This window comes from Lottia gigantea, assembly GCF_000327385.1.
Source record: "Lottia gigantea unplaced genomic scaffold LOTGIsca_58, whole genome shotgun sequence".
Taxonomy (NCBI): Eukaryota; Metazoa; Mollusca; class Gastropoda; family Lottiidae; genus Lottia; species Lottia gigantea.
Window position 1 is genome coordinate 1,524,936 of NW_008709979.1, and position 10,764 is coordinate 1,535,699.

General features: G+C 30.6%; 2 protein-coding genes across 2 annotated transcripts; one reads left to right on the forward strand and one right to left on the reverse strand.

Annotated features, from left to right (window-relative positions):
- Window positions 1-833: 833 nt before the first annotated feature.
- LOTGIDRAFT_127610 (hypothetical protein) lies at window positions 834-2,297 on the forward strand (the record flags this gene model as incomplete). Its single annotated transcript, XM_009063550.1, has 1 exon — window positions 834-2,297. The coding sequence occupies one exon, from the start codon at window positions 834-836 to the stop codon at window positions 2,295-2,297; it is 1,464 nt and encodes a 487-aa protein (XP_009061798.1).
- Window positions 2,298-3,518: 1,221 nt separating this feature from the next.
- LOTGIDRAFT_166491 (hypothetical protein) lies at window positions 3,519-10,678 on the reverse strand (the record flags this gene model as incomplete). Its single annotated transcript, XM_009063551.1, has 17 exons — window positions 3,519-3,632; window positions 3,965-4,150; window positions 4,552-4,651; window positions 4,922-5,186; window positions 5,650-5,737; window positions 5,877-6,214; window positions 6,424-6,585; window positions 6,739-6,823; window positions 7,198-7,281; window positions 7,408-7,509; window positions 7,722-7,838; window positions 8,156-8,226; window positions 8,695-8,821; window positions 9,091-9,171; window positions 9,302-9,349; window positions 9,536-9,592; window positions 10,649-10,678. 17 exons carry the CDS (start codon window positions 10,676-10,678, stop codon window positions 3,519-3,521), a joined length of 2,055 nt encoding a protein of 684 aa, XP_009061799.1.
- Window positions 10,679-10,764: the final 86 nt, after the last annotated feature.

Below are 10,764 nucleotides of genomic sequence, written 5' to 3' on the forward strand. Positions count from 1 at the left end.
TTGATTTTACCGCTTCTGAAATAAAATTTATCCCGCCTTTATTATACGCAACGCATTCTATAAAGTATTCGAATCTGTGTTTTGTGATTGAAAAAATATATCAGTACTACTACTAATACCTCAAATGTATATTGATATCTAGTCATCCACCTTATATGTCCATGCTGTCTCCTTTGTTGATAAATTTCATTGCCAGAATTCGTTTCAGGAAAGCAATAAAATGAGGAACAATTTGTTCAAATCCGAACATGGCCTATATTTTTCATTTCCGGTTTTCTTGATGTAAACATAGAATAAACACTTTAAACAAAAGCAATCTTTAACCTAATTCTGTTGGTGTTACTATTCAAAGCAGTACGTTAATATATTTTAATGTATACTTAAATGGGTGCTGAGTTCTTTTCAACTACAAATATTCAAAATGGAGAAGGAAGAATAACATACACACAGCAAGTTGTTAGTTCGAAATATTCTGACTTAATTTGTGTTGTATTGTATTCATATAAAATATATGAAAAAAATCAGTAATATTCAATTTAAACAAATGCATTAATGTCTACTGTCTACTGCGCTAACCATTGTGTTAGGTAACCTACCATTGAGTACACAAAGTTGAAAAAAAGTACAAGCACTCTATACAGTACACCATATATTACACTGGTGTAACCTATATTCGTGCACATAAGGATTGTATTTCAGTAAAATATCAATATTTTCTAATAGATGTATTTGAGAAAAGTATATTATTGGCAGTTATGCAAGGTTATATATGATTTTTATAACGAGTTTTTTGTTTATATTTTGTAGATTAGTTTTCCTGGAGCATAATTGATATGAGAAGCAGATATTTCATAGTAGTTTCTTTTTTTCTATTGAATATACTTACTATATGTTATCTTTTCTTTCTTCAAAATACTCAACTACAGCCATGTCCAGTTTCCGACAACATTATTCTTGATAAAAAATACAAACTTACTGTGATTCTCAGAGAATTTGAAGATCATAAAAATAACATAGCAGAAACAGTTAAACTTTTACTGGAACTTTCTGAAGAACTAAATGTTGTTGTTATTGGTGATAATCTTCCATATCCTCCAATAGGTTTAAAAGAATCTTCTAGATTTCATGTCATCTCATTGGAGCCACATCTGTTTACACCTTTAACAAATTCTCGGCCAGAACAAGTGATTGATTCAGAGTTTGTTCTCTTACTTCCAGACTCTACCATGATTTCTAGTTTCAGTGATATAACTAATGCCATGCAACAATTATCAGATGTTTATAATTCATTGGCAATTCCTTTAGCTAATGAAAGATTAATGTGTAATATTTTAAAATTTGATGTTAAAAAATGGTTCTTAGTGTATTCTGATAGTGATCAAACTAATTGTGATATAGTGATAGGAAATCATGCAATTTTAACAAAAAGTGAGACTCTTTTCAAATTTTCACATCCTTTTACAAGGCCGATTTTTTCCTCATTTTATATCCAAAATTCACTTACAAATTTTAAAACCAAACTGTATGACAAAATGAGATTAAACATTTTGAAAGAGATCTTTCAAGATCCACATGAAAAATGGAAACATAAGAAATATGAGGAGTTAAGACAAAAGGCAATGTATAAATCTCTGGGTATTAAATTAGTCAAATATGGAGAGAGAAGAAAAGAATGGTATGGTTGTTCTAAAGAGACTACTAGATGTTTTGATACTGTTGTCAATGATATGCCGGAATATTTATATCAAGGACGATGGACCCCACCATGTTGTCTTCGTGCATTGAAACAAACTTATCAACACGTCTTGAATGTGTTGACTAAATGTAAAGTCAGATTTTGGCTGGAAGGAGGTAGTCTACTGGGTGCTGTGAGGCAAGGTAATATTATTCCATGGGACTATGATATAGACATTGGACTTTATAAAGATGATCTATCAAAATGTGAACAGTTTCAAAAAGTTTCCAAAAAGTCATTCATAGATGAAGGTGATTTCTTATGGGAAAAGGCAATAGAAGGAGATTTCTTCCGAGTGCAATATAGTGAAAGTAATAGACTTCATGTAGACATGTTTCCATTTTATTCTCGGGATGGAGTTATGACAAAGGATACATGGATGAAAACCCATAGACAGGACACAGAATTTCCAGAAAGATTTTTGAAACCATTAACATCAATATCATTTCTAGGTATTGAATCTCCAGCTCCTAATAATGTCAAAGAATTTTTAGAATTTAAGTTTGGAAAAGGTGTCATTGAAAATCCCAAATATCCAAATATGAATGATCCAATAAAGTAAATATAATCTCATATATGTTTGTGCATTTACTCTTCCAGGGTTAGTAATAGTAGAAAGATAGCTTGCCAGTCAAGGTAATATACGCCCACTGGCAGCTTTGATTTTAAATAAAAATAGTTGGCAGTACAGTAACAATCACCAGTATGATATATTCAACTTTCAGATATACACTTCTTTTGAACTTTTTGAGGCGATACTGAATATTACCAAGTCCTGGCAAAATTTCCCTCATGGCACCCTGCATGGCGTTGCCCGTCTTCATTAGCCCACAAGGTGCAGAAAAGTAGGACGTAAAACTCCATTCATTTCATTTCTACAAACAACCAAACCAAGTTTCCTCAAAATCAATCAAGAATTGTGCCTTGTGGACGGACGACAACATACGCCCCCCATTTCATGTAGGCGTATAAAAATGCTGATTCATAGCATTAATTGAAAGAAATTTAGCAATCCAAATGCCTATTTTAGATTTTTATCTTTATACTCTCCACTTTTGTTTCATATCTTCATCTTGTGCAATATTGATTTAATGGATATTGTGAAATCGCTCAAGTATATTGCTATTTGTCAACAATTCTTCTTCTATTTGAACTTTACTTGTAAGAGATGTTCATTGAGCACAGCCTGACACACTGCTTCAGTATCTTATCCCATCCAGACAGCAAGTTGTTTTTCCAAGTCTACTCTGTATGTTTGTGTAATTGCAGAACCTTATTATTTCAAGGAGAATGAATAAGCGTTGAGGCACAGTTTTAGGATTCTGTTATTCAACCAGAGAAAACCTGACATTATCCAATGGAATGTTAATGAAATTTGTACCATTTTCATCTTGATTGCTCATAAAACGCCAAATAAAATGTTTATGGCCAGTCTAGAAATTTATTTTATACAGTAATAAATAATGATAAAATGACATCACAGAATCAACTTGATTAAATAACAATACCTAAAACAATTACAAAACAATGACCTGATATATACAATGATATATAGCAGATGATATGATTCTGGTTACATTGTGTCTTATATTTCATGTTAAAGGAGACATAAGTGTAGTGCATATTTTCAATAGCATAGTATTTTGTACTTCAAATAACAAACATGGAAGATTCCATTATAATTGTTCATAAAATTCTATGTTGTTTAATTGTAAAGAAACTGAGAGTTAAGTATTCTGATAAACTGTCCAATGTCTTGTATCAATGGAACAACTAATTAAATTTAACTAGCATTTGCCTCAGTAGATTCACGAACCATGGATAAGATCTTTTCTAATTTGTTGAGTTCAAACTGTTGTCTTGCTGCTGCGTCCATTGGTGGTTGTCCTTTCTTCTCCTACAAAGAATATGAAATCAATATTTTGAATAATATTCCTGTATCATTTCAAAGTAAATAATGCAAAGATACATAGTGTGAAGTGGTTTGTTTAAAAGATAAGGGTAATGGAAATTGATGTATGCATTTCGGTAAGGTTCCTTAGACGTTTTCAAAGGTTATGGGTCATGTGCCCAGACTTGCATAAATATGTAATTCGCTCAATAAATAACAAATACAATTTTGTACTTGTTTTACATAATGTTGTTTACGTCATTTGTTAATGTTAATAAATGACCCTTTGTATAAAAGTCAATCCCCAACATGAGGGACGATAAATGCCATTAACTTACCTTTGGTACTTTACGAAGATTAGGTGATAATTTTAAACTAGTAACATTGCCTCTATCATCTCCTACTATAATTATTGGATGTATAGGATTAAATTCTATATGAGTTAACTTAGTTTTCTTTTTCTGAGCTACCATTTGTTCACAGATAGGTTCATATTTATTAACATTCAAATCATATACATACACCTGAAAAATATAATTGATTGGAAAATTAAGAAACAAGTAACAAGAATATTGAAGTGTCTGTGCAGGCTTGTCTAACAATAACGAGAGCTGTGCTACATAATCCTTTTTGCAGTTGAACATATATCTACAGATTTTGTCCACTTTGGAAGTCAATACCTTTCTTAGAAATATGAGAAAAATCATACATCAATTAACTGAAAAAAACAGTCTGATTTTCAAACTTTTTTAATAATTGCCTTTTGTTTTTCTTTTCTTAAGAGCAATATCAATATATAAGATTTGATATAAATCGACCTACACAGCCATTGTAAGTCACAGTATGCTGATATTTTGATTTTTAAGAATATCTAAAGGGTTTGATTAATACTGATTGTGATATAAATATGTTCATAAAACATTACCTTTCCATCAGCTGTGACAGCAGCAAATACTGTAGAAGAGTAAGGTGCCCAGGCAACATCACCAACAGAGTTATTCAAATCAAATGAAAACAAAGCTTTCCTGAAAAAATTGTTCATTTACATTTGAGTGAAACAGTCAATTTTGGAAAAGAAATGCATATATACAGAACACCTAGCAGAAACATGAAAAGAAACTCAAACATGTTATAGTGACAAATAGCATTGTTTTTTTTGTTACCAGATTGTATTGTACTTAAATGTGTGCTTTTGAAATCTAAAAACACCATACTCTTAATAAGTGTAATAAGGATTAGCATCACTTTTTGGAGTTCATTTGATTGTATTGTATAAAAATTGATGAAGGTCTTACCTAGTAGAAGTTTCTGAATTATCTTTGTTATCAATTTTATTACTCATTTCCCAGATTTTAACATTCCAATCAGCACTACAGGTTATAAATAATTTACTATGGTAATAATTCCATGCTACTTTATACACAGCCATATTGTGGGCATCTATTGAGTCTATGAAATGACTGGTGTAGGCTTTAGAACAAACATGAACTTTTCCTTCTTCTGAACCGACTAAAAATAGGTAGTCTTTCTGTTTGTGGAAGTCGAAAGCAGTACCACAACCTTGAATAGAAATATTGAACATAAGACATCACATTAGGTCATTAATTATACTGAGAAGGCATATAGCTGTGAAGGAAATAGTCATATGTGCCACCCATTTCAGGCAATAATTTCAACATAGACACAAACTCTGTAGCATAGTCTGTCAGTAACTTAACATAACATCATTTGCTAGGTTATGTCAAACAAATGGTTTTGGAAGCCTCTAAACTCGTTTGGCATGTGAAAGTCTTCTTTCCTCATTATCTTAGTTGACTGCTGTAAATGGGTACAGAAAATCTGGGTAAGATCTTTAGCTTGTGGAAAGGATCTTTTTGAACCCATGGTGTTTATTTCTTTCTTTATAGACATCATTTGCATTTATCAATCAATTTCGAAATTCAGATTTATATTATCATTACAGGAAAGTAATTTATAATAGAATACGTGTGACCCAATATACAGTCACAGTAGATATACTTACCTAATGTAGGTACTTTAATACCATCAGGACCTTCAGCAGATACATCAGGTATAACTAATTTAATAACATCTTGATATATCATTTCATTCTGCAATATCAATAGGTCAAAGTAAGCACAAATTCTTATAGACTGAAATTTTCTATTACAAGTGAAAATAAATTCTTAATGATATATTATGATACAAAGTTATCTTCTCTTCCTCCATATTTACTCTTTTTAAACTTACCTTAACAATAGTCCAATGAACGATTCTACCATCTGAAGAAATGGAGAAGAAATTCATATTATTGTCTGAATCATCTTTCTGCCATCTGACCTGCCATACTGGATCTGTATGTTTACCATTTTTAGCTGTACATCTGTGTAATGGGCCATCTTTCTTCTCTACAGCATTGAACACAGCCACACTACCATCATAAAACCCAGCTGCTATTTGATAAGGATGTTCTGGATGAACATCTAGACACATTACTCCACTATCTGTTTCATAGACTAATTCTGGATAGGAGGGATTCTTTAATGAGTGAAATAGAATTAATCCAGTTCCTTGTTTCATAAAGTCATCTGAAATGAAAAAAGAATATGAAAAACTTTATTGAAAAATTGAGTTTGGCATAAAATGTAATATGATATAGTTGAATTTTTCATTTCCTATTCATTTCTATTAGTTTGAGACTTATAACTTGAACTTTAATCTTCCTGCAGCTCATCTTTTAAGAACCTACTTTTATAAAGTGCACTATTAGTACTTCGGATTTAGTAGAAATACATACATGATCCAAAAGAAGCAGCAAATAAATCATTATATTTAGGATTCCAACAAATTGAGGTAACAGCTAGTTTCTTTGCTTTATCATGAGCAAATCTCCATAATGGTAATAATGTTCCTTCCTGTTCTCTGTAATCATCAGATACATCTTCCCAATATCGAAAATCTAAAACCAAAAATTATGTAAAAAATTATAATATGTTGATTCAATTTGATGATTAGGAATTTGGTAAATTAGAAATTTAATCTAAGTGTGTATTCATACATTTCAAATTTATGTTGACTTGAGCATAAACAAAGTTGTAAATAACTGCATTACCTTGTGCTACATCATCATAAGTATTTTGATTGACCATTCTTTCGACAATTTTACTGGCTACAGATACACGAGATATATCATCACTCTGCAATAAAATTTATAATTCATGTATTTCGTAACTCTCCTTTCTAACTTATATTGCTTTTTGGCACTATTTGAAATATAGCTAATATGCTACTTATTTGCACATTTTCATATAATCACTTTACATTTTCATAAAAAAAAATGTTTATAATCCCAGAAACAGGGCAGTTAAGTTATAAAAACTATAAAGTTGTAATAATTTGGAGTACTGAGAATAATCTTAAGGAAAAGGGTCATATAGGTGAAAGCCTGTTTCCTAATCTATTTATTATGAATAAAATATTATTTACTAAAAAAAAACAAAAATAAATAATCTGAGCAATTTGGTCCATCGCAGACTTAAGATTCTCCTATAGCCACATTTTATGAAATTACCTGTGTTTCTGTAATAGTTAACTTTTTACGTGATTTATCTTCTTCTTTTCTACCAGGTACAACTTTCTTCTCTTTAGATTTCTCCTACAGAAAAACATTTACTTTAATATAGAAATATTAAAACAGAATTTGGAACATGTTGTTACTCAAGAGTTTTACGCTATGCGATCTTCAGACAACTGACCTTTTTAAAGATATATTCAATCATACCTGTTTTTCAAAATCTTCAGAATAGGCATCAAATATTTCCCATTGTGTAACATTTCCTGAATATGTAGCTCTTGGGGGAGGTTCAGTAGCAGTACCTCGTTCCTGAAAAAGTCAATAACCATAAGGGAGTTAATTTCCTGTATCAAGGGAGTTAATTTACTGCAACTTTAGTTTGTCAAGTGAGATAATTTGTTGTGTAAAGGGAGAGCAAAATCTGAAACTGGGAAGTCATTGTGCAAAATATAATTATCTTCATTTAAGCTTAATTGCCATTAATCTGATGGATATAGAAACTGAAATATTTATAAACATACCCTGTAAGGATTGTTGTAAGTTTGTGATGCTCTCTCACTATAATTAAATTGATTGGTTAGTTTACGTTTTTCTGTTGGAGCAGGTGTAGCAGCATCATCAGCTCTTTCTTCAGTGGTCTAAAATAAAAATGAATTCCTAATTGAATACCTAAGCATTCTAAGGTAATTCTGAGACATCAGGATAAGTTTTACTTTCTATTCTCTATCTTTCCTCATTGTCTACCCAGCTGTTATGGATACGGATCATTCAGGAAATATCAATGCCAAGAGGATTGGCCATGGACTAGCTGGGGAGAGATTCTCTGAAGTAGTTATCTTTGTAAAAGATGGTGCTTTCCTTCATCAATTTGATAGTTCATGACAGAAAAGGAAAAGAAATTTCCAAATAGATGCTTCTTGACATAAGAAAGGAACAATCAAAAATATGAGCTAACCTCCTGTTTTTCTCCTTCAGCTTCTTCTGCTGCTCCTTCTCCTGATTCACTGATGGCAGGTTCACTAGCAGCTAAAATAATAAATCAAAAAGATTACTATACAACAAATTTGTATTTGATTGCTTCCAATAATCAGAATTTGAAATCCAATCCATTCAAATATACCTCAACCTAGAAATTTCACTTTCACTTGGCGAGGAGTCATCATTTTAACTACGAAATGTCAATAATACTGGACACACACGGATTTAAAGTCTCAAATTTTGATGGTGACCTGTGAATACTATTGAAGAAAAAATAGTTATAGCTAAAAAAATTCCTGTTTCTGAGACTAAGGTCTGATTGGTCAAACAGATGGTGAACCTGTCCCTTTCAGCTTACTTTTCAAAATTTTTACATATCTTTAGTAATAATAAACCCTAGACTGAACAGTTTGTAAACATATGTAGGCTAGGAGTGTATTAGCTCATTATTTAAATTTGACTCACTACATTGTCCCTGGGTGACTAAAATATCAATTTTTTATTAACGTCTCTTACCTTCAGGTAATCCTAGTTTTCCTTTTTGTCTCTTGGCCTCATCAGAATCACGATGTAACATATTACCATCAAGAGAGAAATGTATAGCTAACTGATCTACACTTGATGTTTGTTTATATTGTTTCTCCTATAAAACATACAATTTTTCTTTAAAATAACATGGACATGAAATGAAACTTGATCTTTTTGATGAAAGATTCAAATTGATCTTTAGATTATCATCTCTGAATCATGCATTTTCTTACCAAATATAAGCTAAAACAGTAATAAATTGTTGTGTTTTCAGGTACAATGCACAAGTAACAATTGAATGAACACTGTAAAGAAGTATACTATTTATTAAAGTACTTTTGATTTAACAATGATGCTTTAAATATATTACTAAAAGATTATTACCTTAAAACTGTATCTAACAATATTCTGTGGAGCATGAGGATTATTAGCGGTCAGAATCCTGGTAAATTCTTCTTTTAAATCCTAGTGGAAATACACAGAAATATTAATTGTAGTTCACAATTCACTCCAAGTTAATGAAGAAAATTAATTATATTATAGAATTACCTGTATTGTACAATATATCTCAGAAGATAAAATAAGGTTTTTTTACCTGTTCTGAAAGTTGAAGCTGATCTGCAGGCTTCTCCATAGTTTTGGTCTGAAAACAGAAACTTTTCAATTTAAGAATCTTAGCAGCAATAATCTCACATTTCAAAAAGATCTAGAGTAACTTTAGAGTACAATGCTAGTAATATTGTTCAAAGGATTGAGATACGGTAGGTCACTCCCAATGAAGCAGAAAATCAAATTGTGATTTATTAAGATATACAGTAAAAGTACTAACCTGGGTCCAATCATCAGCATCAGTACCATCTCCGATATCAGTCATATCATCCCCTTCCTATAATACATCATAATATTAGTCCATAATCTTAACACTTGTTTTGTTGCAATTGTTGAGAATATTTATTTTAAAGTGTTAAAATATTTCTGATAATGAAAGTGTGAAAGAATATAAAATTATACTGAGTAAATCAAATAAATTATGTATTGATATGAAATTATAAATTGAAATACAAAAATTTTTGTTGAAAAATAAATATATTTTTAATTGAAAAATTAATCAACAAATTGAAAAAGTCAACATCAAAGAATTAAAAGGAAACATCAAAAGAATAAAAATGAAAAGTAATTTACCCACAAAACAACATTCAAATTATGGTTTGAAAGATTGTAAGATTGAGTATGCAGGTCAATGCATGTTAAATGCATCTAACTTTCAGATCACATACAGCCGAAGTTGCCTATGAATCTAATCATACAGTAGGTTTCATAGTCTCTATATTGTTTTTAGAGAATTTAGGACTGTGAAAAAAAATTGACACTTGTACACTAAGGGAAAAGCAGGGTAAAACAATAATTATTAACTTATAATTGACAAAAATTATAAGCTTAAGCAAGATTACTAAAACTAGTAAAATAATTTCAATAACACTATAATTTAACTGCAACAACTAAAATTGAACAGCAACAAAGTACCTTTAAATTAGGACCTTTGCTCATAGTATTTTGCCTTGTTGAAAGTTTAGATTTCTTTCCAGCAGCATGCTATTAGAGAAATAGAGATTGAAGCAAGGTTTTGGTTAATCTGATGGGTTACAATAACATTTATTAGAAAACATCTTAGTTTTAAAACAGAATAAAAGTACGTACAAGTAATTTGTGGTTTTTTCAATAAAGAATTTAACAAACGTTTATGAATATTTTTGATAATTTAAGTGGTATTCAAATTAACAAATGATAACCAAAATCATTGGTAATAATGATATCTTAAATTACTTGTGGCAACTTTTATTCTTTTCTAAAGACACATTAATTATATGTGTACTAAGGTTGTTAGACAGAAAGCCATTATAGCAGATTAGCACAGAGGAGTATTCTTCACACTACCACTCACCCTTATACGAGTAGGTCTTCTGCGACTCATATCTGGACCGGTTGAAACACTCTAATTGATCAGATTAAAAATAATTTTAGATTTTTTCATTTGATGTACGAAATCATTGAAAATTT